At 39.7% G+C, this 23,939-nt stretch overlaps 1 protein-coding gene and 1 long non-coding RNA gene across 6 annotated transcripts in view; one reads left to right on the top strand and one right to left on the bottom strand.

Moving 5' to 3' along the window:
• Sesn (Sestrin) overlaps positions 1-23,366 on the top strand; it is a 296,174-nt gene extending 272,808 nt beyond the window's left edge. For all 5 annotated transcript variants that reach the window (XM_076523347.1, XM_076523346.1, XM_076523348.1 and 2 more), the window contains 6 exons: positions 4,962-5,132; positions 13,414-13,596; positions 13,720-13,960; positions 14,506-14,768; positions 15,708-16,082; positions 17,709-23,366. In XM_076523347.1, coding sequence (XP_076379462.1) covers positions 4,962-5,132; positions 13,414-13,596; positions 13,720-13,960; positions 14,506-14,768; positions 15,708-16,082; positions 17,709-17,795 — 1,320 coding nt within the window. In that variant the 3' untranslated portion in view covers positions 17,796-23,366. The remainder of the gene's footprint in view (positions 1-4,961; positions 5,133-13,413; positions 13,597-13,719; positions 13,961-14,505; positions 14,769-15,707; positions 16,083-17,708) is intronic.
• Positions 13,205-14,237, bottom strand: LOC143259784 (uncharacterized). Its single transcript, XR_013033788.1, has 2 exons — positions 14,101-14,237; positions 13,205-14,027 (listed from the first exon to the last, which is right to left on the bottom strand). It is a non-coding gene; the product is annotated as an uncharacterized LOC143259784 (long non-coding RNA).
• Positions 23,367-23,939: the final 573 nt, after the last annotated feature.

Genomic DNA, 23,939 nt, shown 5'->3' with positions numbered 1-23,939 from the left:
TGTACAATCGGGAACCCATTTTTATTTCTCCTTTTCTGTTTCAGTACACTTTTATGTCATTTCACGTTTTTCGCGAAAAAGAATGTGTATACAATATTTTAAATAACTAAATCTTGAAATATTGTGGATATTTTGATTCTGCACATGAGGATTAAGGACGAATGAGGTGATTTTTCACCGGTCGAAGGCAAATTCTATGGCCGAGTTAGATGTGAAATAGGAAGAAGGAACAGAGAATGGAGGAAGGGAGTTTATGTTGTGTGTCCTGTATGTGAGAGAGAGAGAGAGAGAGAGAGAGAGAGAGAGAGAGAGAGAGAGAGAGAGAGAGAGAGAGAGAGAGCTAAAGTACAGGAGAGGCTCGTCACGAAGTCTCAGGGAGCTGTTTGTGGGCTTGCTGCCAGCAGCTTCTGCCAAAAGAAAAAGAGTTCTCGGAAGGAGTATCTCTCGCGTGCTGGCTGCAGTCTTCGAGGGCTTCACCGGGACAATCCGACGGGATCTTGCCAAACCACGCTTACGGGTTAATTGAGTAACGCTTTTGTGGTTGATGACGCGAACCATCTATTATTGATCCGCGAGCAGCTGATCGCTGGTGACCACGTTTCACCCTCTGACTTCCATCGTTGCCCTCGAGTCGTTTCGAGAAGAACGTTAATCGAGTTCACTATTCGTATTTATGCATGCATTGACTGATCTCAAGGGAGATGCTTCAATGACAATCTTGAAAGCAAGTAATTTTTATGAAATTTTGTTAAAGAGACAAACAAAAAGATGTTCGTATTTATTACTCTGACGCACTAAGAATTTGTATCATTCGTTGATCCGACCACAATGATCTAAATCAGAATTTCCTGCAGTTAAAAAAATGGAGAAAGTTCTTGCATTTTGGAGTAAAATTAAATATTTTCAACGGATGAATTGACTTAAACGAATAGTGTATTTTTTACGTAGTACAAAACATTCATTTTTTGAACTAGATGAACAAGATTCATAATTTTCCAAAACATTATGATTTGGATAACATCCATCGACATATTCATCATAAATTCAAGGAACGTAACTTCGATCATTCCTGTTTCTAGCTACCAAGGAATTACACAATCGGGAATCTGTATACTATCCATTGCAAAAGTATATTGAAATCGAAGTCGATCATTTAGAGGTCTTCTATTAGGGGTACATTAGCTATCCTCCAGAGGCAAGCATGTGTGCGCCCTGGTCTTTCGACAAACAAGATAATATTCAAAAATAGCCGCTTCATGCTTTTCGGATTTACGAATCGGCGATGAATATCGAGAAATCGCTGGACAGTGCTGACTGCTTGGAGATTCACGTATCTGTGTTAGATATCGCGTTATCGATACAGCGATTCGGCAATATTTCCGCGGTTATTTAGCGGAGTCGTGGGTCAGAAGGCGGCTGCCTTTCGTCGACGGTGTTAGTCTTTCTCTCGTCAGAGCGTCTCGTTACGAGATCTTCCCGAGGTATAGCAAACTAGCAAATTGCACTTTCGTGACCCGTTCGAAAATTGCGAGGATTCACTTCGATAAACAGTTCCCCGCCCGCCGTTCCAAGGTTTAAAGACTACAACCGGTTATCGATGATTGAGATTTGTCAGGTACGCACGTTTGCCTCTTATCGTCTTTTCATTTCTTCAGTGTAAACAACAGCTTCGCCGATCGACTGGTTTTTTTCGTGGCAAGATTCCTCCGTCGATTCGTGTCAGAACGATTGCTGACTGGGCCTCTACTAATTCTTTGCTTCCGGCAAGGAGTAACGACCAAGTGGCAGACAAACACTCGAATATCATCGTTTGCATGTTGTTCTTATAGAACCCGTTCAAGCAAATCACGCAGTCGACTCGATAGATTAGTACAGAACTTTTCTGCGGGGTTGTGAAGTTTTTATATCCTAAAATGGGTCATTATTTAAATGTATACTGTATGAATAACGTAATGAGATTAGCGTTACTTCGTGCACAGTTGAAACAAATTATTCTCAAATAATTTCTACTCTCGCATACGAAATTAGAAGATTGTTTATTATGTAATTCGAATGAATTTGATTGTATTCGTCGACCGAAGGTTATATTGGCATGTTTAACACGTTCCGTGCCACGTGTACCATCGATGGTACACGCTTGCATGTTTACTTAGTGAACTGAACAAATTGTTTACAAGAAATTTAGAACCGAAGAATCAATTTCCACCGCAAGAATGGGCGTTGATAAGTTTTTGTTACGTTGTTATGTGTACGAGAATTAATAATTGCACGTAATACATCAAGTTTTAGTAAAATATCAAAGTGTGAAGATTCGAGTAAAAAAAGCTCGGCACGGAACGTGTTAATAACATGCAACGTCATCGTTTTGTTAAAATAACATCATCATACCCTCTTTAGGAGAGACCACTCTTTTGTCAAGAGGACAAAGAAACGCGTGGTTTCCAAATTGCTATCTGATCGACGCTGATGCTAATCGATATTATTCCTGTCGCGGCGAGAGTCCGAGTGAAATGCCTTTCCCATTTAATTTGTACGCGCGGGTCGTCGACCGGCCATAAGGACGGCAACTGTTCACATCAATATTATACTCGCACTCACGCAGGATCGTGCTTGTAGCACTACCTCCGCGATGGTCAGAGTAACACGCGACGAAACGCAATTCATTAAAAGCTCCGCACTTTCACGGCGATTCTTTCGCGGTGAACTTTGGGGTAATTAAATTGAAAACGTAAATGTTCGAGCGAACAAGAAAGCGTACATTTTAATAGGAACTATGTGTGTAGCTTCGACAGAGAAATTTTAGTTTATAATATTGCGAGGCAAAAAAAATTCATAGAAATCATATCTCAAAAATTCTTATTTCAAAACAACATTGATCTTATTCGAACGAATCTTAATGAATTGAATTGACTACCAGAAAATCGCAGTTGTCGATGCTATTGTAAGAGTACCAATTCCCTGCAGAATAATAAAATATCGTACATTGTACATACTAGCAAGTATTTGTACACATCAGGTTTAGGAAGATGCGCAAATGAGAAGGACAAGACTGTGAACAATGCTTTACAATATAAAAGAATCACCAATTCTTTCGTAATGAGCCAAGTTACACTTTCGAAGAGTCACGCTCATCCAGCGTCAGCATATTTTTAGTACAAACTACCTAGAATAGTAAATTCGAAAGAAATACAATCCGATCCCGTGACAACCAAGAAGCGAAGAGGTCTCGCGGCGCGAACGATCGCCGCCTGTCAAAATAAAGAAATCAAAAAAAGTATCGTTTAAATAGGCCAGGTCGCAGCTGTACGAAAGCAAAGGAGAGTTCCCCACGGCATCGAAAACAAAAACGAGCAAGCGTCGAAAGGGTGTCGTGGGTCGACGCGATGTAAGATCTATGTTTAGCGCGGTCGCATCTGCGTTTTAAGAACGTCCCGACGACTACAACGACGGCTAAGTAAGACGAGGAGACGAAGACGACAATGGTGACGCCAACTTGTCTATCGGTTTCACGGCTTTCCGACGCGCATCGTTTCGCATAATGCATACATCTATCGTACCGTGAACACATTCGGCCGGTTAAGGTGACGCAACGGGACACGAACACCTGATTTCGAGGATCGCTTCCGAGTGACCCAGTTGCTCGATTTTGTGGCGCGCGAGGGGCGACGAGCGCGATTGTGTCATTAACGCGATTATGTGATCAGCGTTTACGGTTGTTACGTAGCCCAGCGACCGGTGAAACGGTAGGCGAATATCGTGGCATCGCGATTCATAAATCAACGTCGAGAGCCGGCCGGCAATATTCTATACCGTGAACGCTTCTGCTTCTGGATCGCGAGAGAGTCTTCTCGCGTCGGCGAACCGATTTCAGGGACCCACCGCCGTACGACGATCCAGCCGGACGAAAATCGGACGCGGAGAATACTACGAACTTTCTAATGCTGAAATTTATGGCTTGCGTCGGGAACGGGGAGCTCCGGCCGAAACACGTGAAAGCAATTTAGACGTTAACGGTCGCGTACGTTCCTCCCAAATGGTTCCATAAAAAATCCTCGCTTGATAGTTCATCCATCTTCACATTTTCACATTGGTGAAATCGATTTATTCATGGCTCCGTATCGAATTGCTGCGCAATTAAGCAGCAATCGAACATTTTACGACCTGGAAATTCATCTAAAGGCCAAAGATGATCCTCCTTAAGATCGTCGAACAAACTGTTCTTTTGTTCTCAACAAGCGTTGTTAACACTTTACCGACCGGTAGCTTGTTATTGGCTTTGCGTGTTCAACGATTACCAACCGGTAGCCTGTAAATGGGCTAATACCCTAAATGGGTTTGTTCACAACTCTTACCGAGACCGATAGCTTATAAATCGGCTATTTACTCTGACCAATAGTCTGCGCTTCGGTTGTCATGGCAACCAATAAATTTGTTACCTATTATTGAGGTAAGAGTGTTAGATTGAACTACTGTAAGTTCCCATATTATTATACAATTTTTTAAAAAAATTTTTACATATCTTTCGCAATAGATAAGATATACAGAATCGATAAGAAAATATTGTTTAATGCCAATGTGATGAAAATATTAAAATGTTGGTTGAGACGTGTAGAGGACGCGTAGACGTCCAACCGCCATCGGTCGTTAAAGTGTTAACAGCCACCTCTTTTTACTGATTTAACAACTTTGTTACGAGGATAAATATAAAAGGATTATAAAAGGATATAAAAGGAAATATAAAATAAAGGGATTTTTATTGGCAAAGTATTTATATATGTAATTCTAAAAATATCGTTGATTGTACACAAAGTGTGTACTTAGGTTTCTCGACAATATGCGCTGAACTTTTATAATATACTTATCAGGGTTCGGTTATGCGCTCACAAACAGAGATATGGGATTGTTGCTGATTTTAAGCGGCGATTTTCTCTGACTAACCGTTATCTTTCTTTTCGTTTCAGACTCATATTTTGTTGATGGATGCGTTTCTTCAAAACAACAGACTGGACCATGTCTCCAGAGTGATGGCATCGCATCCCTCGTACTTAGAACACTTTCTTCGTACTCAACATTTCATCCTGAGGGGCGACGGGCCTCTCCCGTACGACTACAGACATCTGATCGCCATTATGGTGAGTGCTTCTCCCGGGACTTTTCCTCTTTATGTAATTTGCTCGTAATGGCCACTGGTTCTCGCGCGATAAGCGACCAGAAAAATCCGTCACGCGGATCTCGTAACAGTAACGTTTTACTTGTGCGTCATTGTGATACGTGTCTGTCTGTGTTTCCATTCCTATATACCGATGAACAGCTGACTGTTTTCCATATAATTACGACGAATATTACTCCGAGCACGCGCGTGTTTTCGATAGTGATAGATAAAATTTAACTAGAATAATGAAACGCGGGAAGTTCGTAACTGTTTATTGAACTTTTAAAAACAATTTTGTACGTTGCCGCGAATATCTACGCTTTTTGTAAATTAAAATTAACGCAAAACGTTTGAAGCATAAGTTCTTATTTATTAAGGTGGCTTTGGGGGATTATGGTAATTATGTGCATACATTTTCTCTGGTCCACGGTCTTCTACTTCCGAGCTTCTGCCTGTTCGCTAACAAAACTTTATTTATAGTATACTAGCGATGACGCCATGCCACCGACATGCATACGTTAATGGAACAATCAATTTTGTCGTTTTTACACTATAAAAATGTTTTCGTAGATCGTTAAAGATTGAGAGCCGAACATCTGTATTATTATCGTGTCTGAAAAGGAAAGACTTTTATCCGTACATAAATCTCTCATTTAGGTTTATCAGAGGAACTCTTTCTCGATCTTTTGTGTCCACTTCTATCGCGTTCCTTTTCTTTCCATGTGCATTCAATTTATGCATCTCTCTCCTGCAACCTTGTTTACCTTGCAACCACTTTCTTTTGTTTTGTACGCCGAAGCGATATTGTTTTTATATAATTTTCATTCTTAATTGAAACATTGTTTAGATAATTGTCGCGTAGCTGCACGATTTTATCTGTGCTTCCGTTGAGTCACTTACAATGATTAATCGTTTATGAAAACGAATACGCGTCACGATGAAAAATATTCATTGAACTATTTTGTATCTTTGATTTATATTCGTGTTAATGAATAATCAATCTAACCCCCTTCTGCAGTAAGTTTTATGCACCTATTAGAAATTTCACGATCTCCTTCTTGCTGATCTTTATTGCCCTGTATCGGATTTTAATGTTATACATAAAGTCACGTTAATTGTTATGTATAATGTGAACATCCTATTCATTTATTCGTTTTTAAACAGGATGTATCATTGCCACCAGTTATATAGGATATGAACATGTAATTGTGTGTGCTTCCTAATATTTTTTATCTGTGTAAGATCTCATTACGACATCGTTTCTCTCTGATTTCACCATTTATTTCTATGCGATTTTTTATGTATTACATTTCGTTACTTTCTTTGCCCGTGATAGCGATTCGCTAATGATGACAATAACCTTTCACTACATACTAAATTCATAATTAGGGTGCGGATCCTTACGCAAAATGACAATCTTCTGCGTCAGTTTCAAAAATGTGCATCCGATTGGACATTTATATAATGTGTAATAATTATACTAAGTTGACGACGATATTACCGTTCTAATACATCTGTTAGGTTTCCGTTATTTATTATTCACGTTGCTATACTCTCGCTATATATATAAATAAATAGGGATTATTGTTAACACTAAACCTACCATACCAGTGAAAATAACATGATCGACATTTCCTGGCTGGTTACATTTTACGGTTAAATGAACTTCTTAATTCAAGTATATATCATAATAAAAATGACAAGAAGTTTAAATACTAAATTCAGTCGTGTCATTCTCATAAAACTACGCGTCAGTCGGTTTTATTGCTCGGTGGGTATAATGTTAACATGTGAAACTGAATAAAGTATTTATTAAGAGCAATAAACCAGAGCTCTAATCGCGAATTACGGTAAGAAGAAATTACAAATCAGTTTCAGACCGACTAGGATACATGATGCCATCTCAGGATAGCAGAATTAGGTGAGTCCATCTGTATAACTGATCTCCACAGCGATGAATAGTCACGAAGATGTTCGGTCCAGTTATGTTTAGAAGATAGAATTCAAGATGAATGGTGACCAGCGCCGGAGTAATTAATAAAATTCGAACAAAAAATCTACACCGTTTATCAAAACTGCGCCTGCGCGAATTTCTCGTTCCTGAAAGAAGAAATCCTTTAAACTATGTGGAGAGGTAGAATCCGGTATCGGGTAACTCCCGATCTCGAATGGCAGCACATATTGGTCACCATGGTTGCTTCCGCAGAGCGATACGCGCTCCGTACCGCGGCGTGTAATCTCGCAATGTGTGTAACAAAGAGGAATGCGATTATCGCTGCACTTGCGAGTGTTGTTGGTTGTTCTCCGCGAAGGAACGTGGAGCATGTGTTCGTCACCATTTCCGATCGAGTTCCTCGACACCGAACGACGTTTGCGGGTCGTTGGGGCAAAGATTATCAGAGAAATCGAGCCAGTGCACTGTGTTTCGTAACGTGGCGCGCCGGGGGACAAACTGCCTGTGAGGAATAAAGAATCGAAATGAACTCGTTTGTAAACAGGATATTATATCGAGGTTGCCTCTTCCTGTTTTCGAAGATATCTACGATCAGCAGGCGCAGTTTTGATAAACGGTGTAGATTTTTTGTTCGAATTTTATTAACCCCTTGCCATACTTTGACGAGTTCGATTCGTCATGAAAATTTCTAGTAATAATTTATCGAGTATAGCTATTATTCTGTCCTTTAAAATTGCAATAAATTTCTAATCTCTTGTTATCAATGTTTAAGCATTCAAGTGAATTTAGGCATATACAATAAGCAGCAATTTTCTTTCGCTTCTAAGAAATTATTGCAATCGAAAAATTTCTAATCGCAGTAACTGCGAAGAAAATGGTATGTCAAGGGGTTAATTACTCCGGCGCTGGTCACCATTCATCTTGAATTCTATCTTCTAAACATAACTGGACCGAACATCTTCGTGACTATTCATCGCTGTGGAGATCAGTTATACAGATGGACTCACCTAATTCTGCTATCCTGAGATGGCATCATGTATCCTAGTCTGTCTGAAACTGATTTGTAATTCTTCTTACCGTAAATCGAAACATCCATATTATTCATCCGTATTCATTAATTTTTAAGCGAAGGAAAGTCAAAGCTCATTACGCCAGTTATGCGCGTTCTCGAGGGAAGTAGATTTTTCTTGGCTGTACTTTAGAGGGGACATGAAATGCAAGATTTTAGCTTCGTGAATTTAGTGGTTTCCAAGATAGACAGTTTACACTTTTAATATACTCGACATACCTTTTAGATTTTGAGCTAATTAGCAGATCGCGGGTTTTATGCATTTATGGAGAAATTCGGTAGTTGAAACTTAGATTGACAGGATTAAGAGAATTTAAGAATACCGACGTATCATTTTCAATATATTAACACATTGCGGACGGCTCACGAGACATCTCGTTTTTAGCAAATTGAACGTTGCGGACGGGTCACGAGATATCTCGTTTTCATGTTTTTTTTATTTAATCGGCAACAAGCAACCAGCCGCAAATATTTCTGTTACGTAACCATGGTAACGAAGCCTCCCGCATTCCTAAGTAATTTTAGCGAAACAAATGAATCATTCCAAGCATGTAGAAATGATCAGTCATTATAGCCACTCTAAATCAATATTCAAATTTGTATAATAAATAATAGTTAAAATGTAAAAAATCTTATATAATAAACAGATATATAAACTATGTATATATAGTATTATTTAAGAATACTAAATGCAAATTAGAAATGTGCGTATCCGCTTCCTGTTACTTGCCAAGCATGTTTTTGGAGCGTTCGAAAATGTGCGGTCTTTGAGGGCGTGTTGAACGCGCAGAGCCCCGTCCGCAATGTGTTAAAATGATTGAAAAAAAAATGATTTTGTTATTTAGTTTCTGTTTCTTGCAGTTGATACAGACAATTCTTATTTGTTTCATAAAAATCCGCTGCCTGCCGATTATGTAGTCAGAACTTTCGTAGTATACCGTTTCGTCCTTATAATATTGCAATAGCTTCGACTACAGGTGCGAAGCTAATGTACACCGTTGAATCGTTCTTCGATCAGGGTTTTCCAAAAAATCCTTGCGAATCGTCTAATCGCATCGCGCTATCCAATCTATCTGCCGGTCGGACATCGACCAGACAGATAACGGCTCACAATGTGCCGCTGGTAGTTGATAGACGAAATATCGTCGCTACAGAATGATCGACCGAAAACACGTTATCGGGCACGATAAAAGACAGATGAGAACGGGTATGGAGGGGGCGAGAGGGAGATTGGGAAGAGGGGTTGAGGGGAGTACTCGCGATCGTCGAAAGCGAGCGGGAATTGGGAGAGGAAGGTGATTGCCAGACGGTGTACGCTGCAGCGCGATAAAGCGATAAGATATCTGAAAAACAGCTTTTCTGCCGGTAAACATTCCATCTGGCGTGGCTGTCGTGTCAGGATTCGCTTTAGCGATTCTCGCGCTCGCCAACATAAATCAGCACCGGATGATATGGGAACTGTTACGGGAATGGATGGCGCAACCATGCATCAGGAAAAGAGCAGACTATTTTCGGGTGCGAGTTCTCTGGAATCTAGTGGAATGGTATTAACGATTCTAACGGATGGCGGATCGCGTATGCGTGGCTTCCACTATCTCTCGTCTGTCGAGGACTGAAACTTATCGGACTTATCTAGAAACAAGATTTTAGATCCCCTGTAGACACGCTTGTTTGTTAGCCTAGTATTTCATCCTCCGAGGACATTTAATTAATGTGTTCATTAGTAACTCTTCGAACATGTACATGTTTATTGCATTTAATAAAACATTGCGAACTTTCAAGGTTCTTGGCAATATGATTTGTCTTGTGTATATTGATTATAAGATGTCTGTTGCTAGTCTATTCGACGTTGTGTTTTTCAACTATTTGTACAATTTACAGAAACATAGTTGCATGTCCCAGTGCGTCGATAAAACTCTTTGTATCGAGGTTCTTATAAATTAAGTTTCTTGAAGTTCGTTCAAATATCATTTCTACAGTTAGAAATAAATGCTAATTCGCCGACGTTTTATCACAAGAATACGTAAATAAATAGAGAATAACGTGCTCACGATTGATGATTTGTTTTCGAGGAGAATTCGTCCAGTTTCGATGCTTTACTATCGGCAGGAAGTAGACCCGGCACCCATATTTTATTTTGCAATAATCATATTCATAAGCTACCGTCACTGTACATTACAATCAAAACTCACTCGAAATTGTACTTCGGGAACTGCTACAAAATGATCGAAAGTAACTTTCAATTTAAGAGGCACGTGTAGAAACTTTCCAAAAGATAAATCGTTCATTGCACAAAAGCACGATACCTATCAAAAATAGCTGTTATGAAAGCGTGTGTGGGATATACAATTATCATGAAAACTATTGTTATTAGAGTAGAGTCAATATTCATCATGAACAATTTTTTAAAACTTCGAAAACAATCGAATAAATATAAAAGATGCATTATTAGAATTCAATTAAAAAGAATGTTAATTCAAAGAGATGTAGAAAAATTTAAAATAATATCTTGAAAAACTTTTAAAATTAAAGGTGAAACAAGCTCTTAATTTCTAAAATTATATTTGTTCCGATTTTTGGCAGACTTGAGGAAATGCGCATAACTTTTTATTTTTTCGGCAAATTTTGAATAACTTTTTATAAGTTCTACCGAGTACTTATTTCGTTCATTTCTCCATTTCGTTGACATGAAATTCAAAATTCTTTCACTGTATACCGACATTGCAGGAATTGAGAACACATACGAAATTATTTTAAAAATATTCATATATTTATAATCAGCACTTTTCAAAATCGCGTGTCATTTGCTACTTGATGTTTTGGATCTTGTAAAATGTTCAAAACTTTGAATCGAGTGAAAGTTTTTTAAAATTAACGTTACTTCATCAAAAAAAAAATCATCTATATTCAAATTCAGCTGTTCTTTCAGCTATGAATCTTCAATAACTTTTATAAATTTCTGATACGTTGCAAATTAATCATATAATAACGTAAAATAGATAATTTGACAAATATAGAATTTTCATCAAAGTTAAAGTGTTCTTCGAAATAAGTAATTGCTGAAGAAAGAAAGAATTTAAAGCCATCGATAATCTTTTGAGATTACGGCAAATGTTATTATTCAACTGCAAGAGATTTTCAATTTCGAAATGAAGGACTTTTCCCATTTTTTCTAAACTCGAAAAGGTACAATGACAGGAAAGCTGATGAAAGGACTATTCTTCCCAAAAAGGAACAGTTGGTTTCCCTATTTTTTTTACCCTATCTCGCATTCGTATCATCTCCTCTTCTGCCTCTCCCGCTGATGCACAGTTTGCTTCTTCGACCCCACGTTGTTTGTCGAATTCGTTGGAGATCGCGTCCCAGAAAATATGCTGGTTGCCGGAATTCGCAACTTCCAGTATATCTTATCGCGATCCTCGGGCCCGATCGATCCGCGTGCCGCATTGTAAACACGTGTCTTGTTTACGCGCTCGATCGCGTGTCTCTTACTTCTGCCCCCGCCTCCGTTTCGTCCCCGTTGCTTGATAGAAATTCCCGGGGCATTTGAATTTCTGATGTAATTCCGGCGCGATCACAACAAACCATTAAGAGAAGATCGAGTTCCAACGTATCCCGACCTCCATTATCCCTTCCCCGTGGCAGTCGGCGCCACATCGGCCCTCAGTTCTCCCTCTCTTCGCGATTAATCTGCGATACTGCGATGTTTGGCCTCATCACCCATCCGAGCGCCTCCTTTCCCATAACACATGTTCTTTTTCAATGTCACGTCGCACAGTGGCACTTCTTGCCGAACAGCTGGCCAAAATTGATAACTTCATATGATTCCAACGAAAATGAGTATTTTTTTTTGTTTTGGGGATCGCTGAATCTGTGGGGATCTGTGATACAAAATTCAAACTTTTTAATCCAATTAACACAGCGAAATGAACATGTTTTTTTTCCCTTTAAGTTGACTGTTGTAGAAAGTAATGTTTTACCGATTTTCGTTACAATTGATACGTTTAACTAAAATTCGAAAATTGGAATAACAAATCTAATGCTTCGAAACTTATAGACGTCAAGAGTTTCCCATCCTTCTGATTCTTATCAAATGTAGCACTTTAAAGGCTACATTCGCATACTCAGAAACGCTTTCAACGCTTCCAACGTGATCCATACTACGATGTATACGTACTGTAATGTGTATGCAATAATACATATTGCGATTCATAAATCATAAAATATAATAATATCGGAGGAATGGTATTATTGTTATCAAGAGAAAAGACATTTTTTAATTTTTGTATAACTTTGGTCAATTCCGTGTCTCGATACATCGCGTCGCTGATAATTTGTCTCTGTGTCCTTTCACTCTTAACGCTCTTCCGCAGGCTCCGTCGTCGGTCCATGCTCGTCCGTGAAAGTCGTGCCAACATTGGAGAGACGTTCCTCAGGATTTTTTTTCTCGTGGTCTCTTCACGAGCTCGATTTCTTCTTTTCTTTTAGTGACGTCGAGAACGTCGTTGGAATCATTGAAACCGTGTTCCAACGCGTTCATATTTTCGAGACCATTGAGAATTCTTTCTCGTTTGTATGCCAATGAATTCGTCCCATTTATCGAGTGTCGGGAAACATTTGACACGTGCATTTTTATAGCTACGTTTTCGTATGCTTACGAGATGAAAATAGACCCTTTCTTATTGAATATCTTCACAGGAAAATGTCCAGTACAAAAATTGCTATTCATTTTTATGACTGTCCAGTCTTGAATTAGATAATGTCCAAAAGTGAATTTTGATATTAATGCGATTGATTCTTAGAATGTACGAGGACCAAGCATATCAGGGATATAACAATTTTGAATTTTCATTTCCTGTTTCAATAAGTATATCTTTTTGTCACCATACGGTTTTAGCAATGATACGTATTACTTGTTCTCGTTACCCATTGGTGAATTCTCGTTAGTCAACTAATAAACCAGCACCCTTAAAAATCCCCTGAAATTGGAATAATTCAACGAAGGAAAATCTGAAACTTAGACTATATGTCTTTTTTACTTCGTAGATTCCAATGAATCTTAGTTTATTCAATGCACACTTATGAAAAATAATATTTTAAAGTAGTTGATAAGTTGATTCGTGATAAAGTGATTAGTTCGTAATGGTCATTTACAGTTTGGGTGATCGTTAGAATGTCAATAATTGTGTAAAACGTTCAGAAGATGAAGAAAGTAAAAGTAGGTCTTTTATTTTGCAGGCCGCAGGTAGACATCAGTGTAGCTATCTTATAAACCTGCAAAAGGGAGAGTTCATCCTCCAGGGAGGCGATTCATCGTGGCTCCGAGGCTTGAAATCGATTCCAGGAAAACTTCAAGATCTCTATGAGATTAACAAAATTTTAGCTCATAGACCGTGGCTGTTGAACAAAACGCACATAGAGGTGAGCCAATTCGTTCGAGTCTGCAACGAAGTTCGAATCTATTGCGTTTCCTTTTTTAGAGTTGCATTGCATCTGTACGACGAGTAAAGGTGAACAATAATAATGAGAATTGTTGACTTACAGAAACTGACTAAGGGCGCAGATAGCTGGTCCCTAGCCGAAGTGGTTCACGCGATAGTCCTTTTGGCCCATTTCCACTCCCTTTCGTCTTTCGTCTTCTCCTGCGGAATCAACGAGGAGCTGGACAACATCACCGGACATCATTACAAAGATAATGTCCAGGAAAATAGCAATAACTTACCAACTGCCAAAGACAAACTTTCCAGTAGTCCCAAAAAGATTCCCAACGGTGATGGCAAGACTGGTAAGTTTTTAATCCCGTTCTTAATATTTTAGATTCTTGTGGACAGAGTTTTCAAATTTTGTTTACCCTAGAATGATTAGACAGAAACCATTTATACAGTAATACAATAAAAATTATTTGTTAAATATGTTAATAATTACCTGTTGTTCTCATAGTGCCATATCGAATCGTCCATTCTTCAAATTCATTGATCAGGCTTTCATATTATGTTTCTATGATACAACATTTTGCATATTTTCTATGATATCCTCTTAATCGATTTACGAACTCACAATGTTATTTCTACAAAATTCGTTGAGGAAATATATATATATATAATATATATATAATATATATAATATATATATAATATATATAATATATATATATAAATATATAATATATATATATAATATATATATATATATCATATTAATTTTATAATCGTTTACAATAAATACAAACCATTTTAATAAACGCGTTTCGATTGGTTCACAAACTTATGTTCGGCACGCAGAATTGGATTGATCGCTGCTATAAGAAGCTACCGTTTTTAATTTGTGCAGAAAACATACCATCGCCACCATCCTCGCCAAGCATAGTCGGTGAACAAGAGGTCGGCGTCGAGGCGCTGATGGAGCGCATGAAGCGCCTCTCCGAGAAGTCTGAATCTTATCAGATCACTCAGGAAGAGTTGTCGAAGAGATTCGAGACCGTGGAGACGCAATCGGCAGAGCTCGCTGCAGCACCACAGAGGAGTTCAGTCCTCGACTCTGACATCGGCCACTTCATAGAGGATCCCACCTTCATTTATCAAGACTTTGCTAAGGTAATTATCATCTTTCTGTTCGCGACGCCTACGTTGTGCATGATCGGTCGTTTTGTTCAGTAACCAGCGATTATTGACCCGATCACGATTGATTTACTTGTGCTAAGATTCTACATTTCAATAACAATCCAAATCATGTACGTGTTACTCAAATAGAATAGCTTCACAAACAGAGATTGAACAATAGTGATTTTGGTCTAAACAAAAGTTCTGAAAAAGTGAAAGCAATCAATGTCAATGTAGAATTTTTGTTGAAACTTGTTTGCTTGACCAGAACAAATAACAGTAACAAGATTACCATTTCTGTGCCGCTCACAAGCTCGATTCGAAAGTAGATTTGATGGGACACGAAGCTCACCGATGAATATTAAAGTTCGTCGATTCGATCGCCGTTTCCACCGCGATCCATGAATATTTACGACGCGATGACACGCGTGTGCGCGTCTCGTGGAATCAGCTATTGACTTGGCCTTCAATAAAATTAACCCCTTACCTTCCAAATATCGAATTGAACTTAAGCGGGAGAAAACGCAAAGCTTATTGGTCGACTACGTCTGTTCATGCATCTATACCATTATCACACGCATATATTTTTTACCCTTTGATGGAATGATTCACGTAAATGGGAATTTGAACATTGACGCGTAGTCTACACATTATATGCAGTTGTACAAAATCTTGCTAGCAAATACGAGTTTACAATGCATACAAAATTCTTATCTCCTCCGTAATCAGTTTTTAAGAGAAACCATATCGACTCCATGTTCACGCCAATAAAATTTTGAATTCATGCGACTAGCAGGAGTTAGGTGATAATTTACTGTAACTGTCGATGGAGGATCTTACAGTTACAACAAGAGCGCAACGTAGGTGAAAATGTTTCGTCGATCGAAGCTATGATGTGCTTAGTTTTATGATTTCTTTTCCGTTTGCTTGTAGCGCGGTCAGTTGAACGACATACCGACGTTCCGCGTTCAGGACTACTCCTGGGACGATCATGGTTATTCGCTCGTTAACCGACTTTACAACGACGTCGGCTACCTCCTCGACGACAAATTCAAGACCGCTTACAATCTGACATACTACACGATGGGCACGCACAGCAAAGTGGATACATCGCGTTTCAGACGGGCCATTTGGAACTACATTCAGTGCATGTTTGGCATCAGACATGACGATTACGATTACAACGAGGTCAACCAGCTCCTCGAGCGAAGCTTGAAGACGTTTATCAAGAGCGCCGTCTGCTATCCGGAACGTGTAACCAAAAGGGATTACGATCGCGTCATGAGGGAGTTCAAGCACAGTGAAAAGGTTTGTCTCGATTTTTTGTCAATCGACATAATGATCGAATTTCTACAATTGTTCATTGAAGAAGAGACCAATGTCTTTTGTTTCGAACATCCAGTAGGAACATGTTCGTTATCACACGACTTTACAGAGTGCACCTGTGCTTATGTATAAGTGAGCCATTATCTGTACAAGTTTGGAGACTATAAGAGAGATTTCCAATGAAATTGATATAATATGATATAACGAACTTTTTAAAGAGTGCGAATGTTTTAGAAATGTTAATAAAGGAAACGCGACTGCTAAGTTTTGTTTCTAACAAGATATGGTATCGGAACATATTTGATTTCTTCAATACGGGCGTCATTTATCTCTTCCAAGTTGCAATGATATGCTATTTTAGTGTTATCAGCAGACTGTGGAACTACATGTATAAATTTACGTATTTGTAAATGTGTTTAAGAGATCAATAATTGTAGCGTAGTTTCATTTTCTTCGTCAATGGACTCTGCAAATTGTACAAGAGTTCATCCGCAAGCTAAACATAATTGGACAATGAATACGGAATTCTCACTTCTTTTAGAGCGAATTGTCAATAATGAATTCAGTTTGTGATAAGCGCAACTGCGAAAGAAATGAAGGACAAGTGACTCGTCGATCCTGTCGAGCTAGTAGCGAACGCGTAAAAAAAACATTCGCGTTGATCGCATCGGTCTCTTCTAATTAGGAATTAGAATTCGTTCGAAAATCCGTCGGATTGCGAATATAGTCATTAATTTGAACTAATTGAAGGTGATCTCATAACTGCAGAATGCTGCACAAGGAAACTGTAGATCCAGAAAGCAAGAGGTTGTTTATCGCGTCGAAACAAAGACTAATCGCGTTTGTTCCGACAGGTAACTCGAGCGTACGTAACTGGAAAGCAAATACCTGCGACCTTGTTTACGTATGATTTATTTCCACATTTGCACACGTTTTTCAATTTCACGTGTACAGAAAATCTCGTGAGTCGAAAACGATGAAAGCGAAACTCGCAAGGCAATGCCAAAATCTGTTTCTGTCACAGATACATAAATCTTGATTGTGTCACTGTTTCGTCAGACTGATATAAATAAATCTTATTTTTCTCTCGATCCTTACAGTAAGAACTAATCGATCAACAATATTTATTTGTCCATTGATATTTCTCATCAAGATGAACTTAAACGTTCTTATCTCAGTCCGAGTTTTTATTACTTCACATTTTTTCTCACAATCATGGATTTGGTTATTATTCTTTCAGAATTTACAGATTACAATTTAAGATCGTGGGAACATTAAAAGAATTTAGCCCGGGTCTATTTTGATCGACTAAGTCCACTTGTCTCGATTAAATTAAATGGATAGTTGTCACATCGGAAACAACAAAAAGATCAACAGGTTTATGAGATATACCTTCAAATATATGTTTGAAAAAACTGATAAAGCTATGATTGAATATCATGCATTTATCTGGTCCAATTATGAGGACCACGTAACATGTCTTAAGTTAAAATTAAGACAACTCAACTGTTTAGAAAAATACCAAGCAGTCCGATCGATCAGAACGAGACAGCGTTCTTGAGAAGTTAATTTCTAACGTTAATTGGGTATTTTTGTTTTTTTTCACAGGTCCACGTGAATTTGATGATTCTGGAGGCGCGTATGCAAGCTGAGCTGCTGTACGCGCTCCGCGCGGTGATGCGATACATGACCTAAGCGAGGCCCGCGCCGCTCCCTTCGTCTACTTGCTGTCAGTCAGTTTGTCGTCGGTTTTTATTTTCAATCGTATAAACTCGCAGCACGGATTCGCGAAGAGGTGTCTTTGCGGACTCTGCACACGGCGCGGAAGGAACGAGCGAACGCGACACCGATATCCTCTCTCTTTCTCTCTTCCTCTGGCACGCATACACAAGTACACACGAAGTCGTAGTATATGCATAAATCGTTGTATCTCCGACACGGTGATACGCGCACACACAGATACGCAACACGTGCGCGAACGCATACAAGGATTCAAACAGAAGATTTACGTTACACCGACGACATTGGGCGCGCTGAGGAAGAAAATGAAGGGGAAGATGAAGAAAATAAAGAAGAAGAAGGAGAAATCAAACCGGACCCGCGCCCTCCACGAGTGTCTTCAAGGTATCCACCATTTGCTCGTTGTTGGTAACATGAAATGCAGTCATCTCTTTGATGAGAAAGTTGCGATCGAGGAGAGTGAGAGAGCTGAGAATGACGATGCTATGTCTAAAGTGTCGACGAGGAACGAATTCCGTGTAAAGACGTTGTTCGAGCAAGAAGAAGGAAGAAGAAGTGGAGCGCCGTTTTCGTTTCCACGCCTCTGAGACGAGGAGATCATTTTTGAAGGAGACCCCTGGTGGGGATCGGATCACTAAGAGAGAACGAGACAGAGCAAGACGTGAATACGAGAGAGACGCGACAAGAGCAGCGGAGGAGATTTGTTTTGTAAATAGACACTCGTATTTTTTTTTTATGTTCGCGATTAATCGTAGTAAACTGCTATTCGCGCGTTTTATTAAAATTTCAGATCTACAGAAGTTCTGCCCCCCGTACACCCCTCTGCCTAATCTCCTCCCGTTGAGCCCCTCAACGGGACCCATTAAGTTTATTCTTTTGTCCCCCTAGCCCCTTATTTTTTAATTTTTTAACGATACGCTTCCACACGGTTCTCGTTCGCTGTCGCGAACCGTGAACAGCGGAGACCACGGAAAAAGAAGAGGGCAGAGCGTCTTACGTCCGTTTCGCGTAACGACTGACGTGTCGCGACACTTTTATTCATCAATGGTTGCAATAATTCGCAAAAGGTGCAATCACGAGCCTATACCGAACCCAAGATGATTATGTCATTGTACGATTTCAATCGTTTCGGCGCGCGATGCTCGTTCGCGTGATAGAAGAAAATTTTGTCTTTCGCGTTGTACATACAAATATATATATATATATCTATATATATATATACACATGTATAGATACCTATATGTATATGTATATACGTGCATATATGTATATGCATGTACATATTTCGTTTCGACCTCGTTTACTTCAATGACTATCATATAACGAGACAACAAATGCTATAATATTATCGACAAAGTGTACCTTCGTTTTATCATTGTATTCGTGTGGTGAGAACTCAGATTTCGAAGAATGGGGAGTCGTAGATCATAAGGACGTTCAGCACGTGTTTATTAACGACAGATCATGGCGCTACTGTGACCAGTCCATTGCGCAGCCACGAACAACGTGATCATTCCGTGCGTTAACTATACTACAATCGAAAACACTGCGTTTTGCCCCTGTTATTACGGAGACCCGAGTTCTCTATTGGCGAATATTGACGGAGAAGATAGAACGAGTTGCTTAGAAAACGAGAGATTCTCGTACTGTGAGGAAAGCACTCACCGATAACAGTTTGTCACACGGTGACAAACTGGCGCACGCGAAGCTCGTTCTGTCTGTTCTGTTTGACGTAAATAATCATACTCTCGAGACTGCACAAACATTTTTTGGTGACAGCGATCGGATGTAAGAACGGCGAGGACCAAGCGAAGGGGCGGACGACAAAACGGTTTGGAAAGTTGTCGACGCCTTTCGCGAAGATCGTGTTAACTTCAAAAGCGAGGGATGATTAGAGATCTATCGAGGATCGCGGTTCGCACCTTCTTCCGATGACCAAAACACACTAGAACACTCGCCATGTACGAGTGCAAGTAGGGTAGAGAGGCTGTTTAAATAAATCAAATCCATATTAAGAGTCGTTACGGTACACGAGGAACGTGGCACAAACAAAATAAGAAGAAACAATAGAGGAAAACAAAAACTCTAATAGGCGCAAATTACATGCGTCTGTGATCGCATATATATGTATATGTATATGTATACGTATAATATATATACATATGTATATATGTATATGTATTATACGTATGTATATCTGTATGTACACGCCGTACATATAAAATCACGTGTTTACGTCGATAAACGGCGAGGAGGATCGCGTGCTAACTTTGAGAACGGCACGAGCAAAAGGCGAACAAAACAAAGAGAAAGAAACAAAAAAATACATAGGAAAAGCACACAGCATATAACAGGGGGAAATGAACGATACGGGAAATGTACGTGTAGAGTTTCTAATTACAGTGTCTCTTTATTATGTAACTGTGTATGTGTGTGATTTGGAATTTATTGTATATTCGTGTATATGATGTGGAACTATTATGTTCCGTAGGAGAACCACACGCCCGCGTTCTCTCTGCCGAAGTTTGCGAACCGGCTTTTGGCGACCAGAAACAATAACGATCTCTGGAAATCGAACATTTCTAAACAATTATCAGCGCTGGTTTGCGATAGCAGGACGAACGGGAATGCGCCGACGAATTAACCGTAGAAAACCAGCGGACTATGTACACGTACACACGAGGTATATTCATACGGATACAGTCAGACACATGTTCACGGACACACAACACAGCGACACTCATGCATACATACACCGAGAGACTTTTCGACCAACAGCGACGCGTTTGTTTTACAAACGACGTCCCTACATATCACTTCAAAAGAATTTATAGGGGGCGAGCCTCAATCTCACGCGACCCTATTACGCGTATAGAACGAGATCGCCGCGCATCTTCCTTTTCGTGTTCGTTCTTCTCTCATTTTCCTCTTCACGTGTTCTCCATTCAGCCATGTCGCAACTCGCCGAAGAATCGTTGACTTAGACGGATATATGTACGTCGCAGGTTGCGACGGACTGCGCGAACCACAGTATTCCATTCCTTCGACGTTCATTTCCTTCGGGCTCCGCTTCGACACTTTCTTCTTCTCTCCTCCTTGTTCTTTTTCTTTCGTATCTTTTTCTTCTGAACGGATCTTCAGGTCGCAGGATTCGCCTGCTCCATCTTCGTTCTTCTCCATCCGAGCGCGAAAACGCAGCAGAGAGATTTACCGTTTACAGAGCCGCCTCAAACGCGACTTCCGGTTCCTCTTTCGCAACCTGTTCCCTAACGTCGGCCTCATGTGTTCCAGCGGCATCGAAGTATCCTCGAAATTATCATAGTTGCGTGTCTCAATTCGTTATGGATGCCCGCGCGTCTGTCTTTCTGTGTAGAACGAACATATTCAACATAGTGATCAACCTATTTAATTGTATTTCATTGTTTCGGTCCGATGTATGTTGATACGTTATGTAAACGGTTAAGAGATGGACTTCCCGAGCTAACATTTCCATCGAGAGGCTCGGCTTTGAATCCGATTTTTACATTCTTGATTTAAATTGGTTCGTACGCGGTTTCTTTGTTGACTCGTGCCACGTTTCCGCCGATGAATCATTTCTATTAGGAACACAAACTGTTCTAAAAAATTTACTCGTTTAAGAAAATCTGGTTTTCTATTCAATTTAGTAGGAGTGATTGTATTACTTTATATTTCTGTAAATCGCAGCATCTGCGGAGAAAAGTTCATTTGCCCCGGGGAACATAGCTCGCGTTTAATTTTGTGCCGTTTGCCTCACGTCTTCTCTCTCACACTCTTTTTCTCTTTCGACATCTGTCTTATTTTTCTGTCTGTCTACCCTTGTCTTTCTTTCCGCCTTTGCCAGATCACCGAGTATCGCGCGATTCGCGAATGGGATCGCGAGAGAGCGATCAGAGCCCGATGGAGAACACCTGGTGAACGTTTCGTGGAATAAATCGCGGTGTCCGCGGCGCCATTCAGGTGCCTGGACTGATCTCATATGTAATAAGCATTCTAGTAGTCGGGAAAGAGGGAGGGGGGGAGAGCTTTCTTTAGCGTAGATGAAAAAGGGTCAGTTATCGAAGGCAGAAAAGGAAAAGAGAGATTGTATGTGAGAGAGAGAGAGAGAGAGAGAGAGAGAGAGAGAGAGAGAAAGGGAGATACGAAGAAGATGAGTGCGAATGTGTATGAGAGAAAAGTGAGCGACTAAAAGACGATCTTGATTATTTTCTCTTATCTAATTTTCTAAGCTGAGTCTCGCGTGGTAGAAACAATAGAAGCTTCTTTTTTTTTAATTGTCCCCTGTTCAACGAAGGGAAGCGACACAGAGTAATTGTTATTAGTAGAAGCTAGAATCTTCGTGAGCTTCTGGCTTCCCGCTTTCTCGTCTAGAGTTGTACGAGGGTGTCGTTGGTGATGTCCAATTGAGATCGACGTTTATCAACGAACGAGGAAACGGGAAACCCTGGAGGTGGTAACGAGGCCGAGATAGAAAGCGAAGCACTCGAACGAGGCATTTGTTCTACGCATACATACGTGCACACAAGCATACATACCTACATACATACTGCATACACATGTATCGTTTCTTTGTATTCTTCGTCTTCTTTAGTTTCTTATTTTCTATTGTTTTCAACATCGAAGCAAGATACGATTGACGAGCTCTCTCGCGCGCGCGCGGCGCGGAGCGGCTTCGCGCGTGTTAAAACGTGTTCTCGAGACCGGTCCCGCTGGTTCGCACGTATTTTCGCGAGCTTAAGCCACCTCCGAGTGTCACAAAACATATTACGAGAGAGACAGAGTGAGAGAGAGAGAGAGAGAGAGAGAGAGAGAGAGAGAAATATGATAGAAAAGGAGGACAAAAAAGATATGAAATAACGATTGAAGAGCTGAATATTTACATGCCGCCGCGTCGAATACGTTCGTGTGATAATTACAAGTGATTTGACTAGGCCCTTCCAAATGGATTCAGTCGATTATATATTATTATTATTATCGTATCAGAAGAAGACATAGGCACGGTCGTTTGCTAGCTCGAATCCGTTGGGACCCGCGAACGCCGACCTCGACTTTTTAAATTCTTTTACACCCCGTAACAAGAGTTGTTCTTTTAACCGATTTTGAGACACCTTTTCCCAATCCTGGACCCGGAGAATTTTCCATTCGCGACTCGCCTTGCAACATCACGGTCATTTTGATTCGATTAAGCGACGCGGTCGGCGCCTAATCTTATCATGGACCGAGGCAAATAGCTCTAGTCTCGCTCGCGAGGCTTCCCACATGGAGTTTTCTGGGTCTTCTTCTCCCTTGTGATGACATAGCCCTCTACTTACGTGTTTTCGTGGATTCTTTTTCGAACGAACAGACAAGTCGTCACGTCGGATAGAACATTTTATAGATCGCGCGAGTCAGCGTCTCGATCCGAGCACAAACGACCGACGGCGTTACATGGAGGGTCGTATGTGATGTGATTTCTTTTATATCATAACGAATGATGAACACTCTAAGAAATGTTATAGTTTCATATAAGTGATATGTTATTTGTCATTTATTTTATCCCTTAATAAATGATGTTATATAAAAAATTGCGGACTGATCGATTTACCTGTGTTCCATTTCCTTTTACTAATCATAATTATAACAATGATTTAGAGTTTAGAGTTACAATGAAAATGGTATCGATGCTCAAATTTCAAGATCCAGATTTGTAAAGCTGCTCTTATTTATAGCTTTTATTAGCTGCTCTATATTCAATGATAAATTAAAAATATGATTTTTCAACTTGTTTACGAACTTTAAAATTGCTTTTTGTCAATGCTTCTTTAACGGATACAAGCAGTGTCGTGCAGGAAGTCTTAAGTTAGTATATAATTCCAATTTATTCAAGGTATAGTTTTAAGATCGTTCTTCAGCATTAATTTCGTTGTATTATATTTATAATTCTGTATTTTAAAATGCCTAAAGCTGTATTAGAAAATTATGTTAGAAAAATAACAGCTTCCTTTACAAAAGACACAAGTTCCACTATAAGTTATAATATATTTATACAAGTGATTTAGGTTAAAATAAAAAAAAAACAAATTTCCAATAATTTGTGTTTTA

This window comes from Megalopta genalis, chromosome 6 (assembly GCF_051020955.1).
Source record: "Megalopta genalis isolate 19385.01 chromosome 6, iyMegGena1_principal, whole genome shotgun sequence".
NCBI classification, from domain to species: domain Eukaryota; kingdom Metazoa; phylum Arthropoda; class Insecta; order Hymenoptera; family Halictidae; genus Megalopta; species Megalopta genalis.
This window is presented reverse-complemented; position numbering and strand designations above follow the sequence as displayed.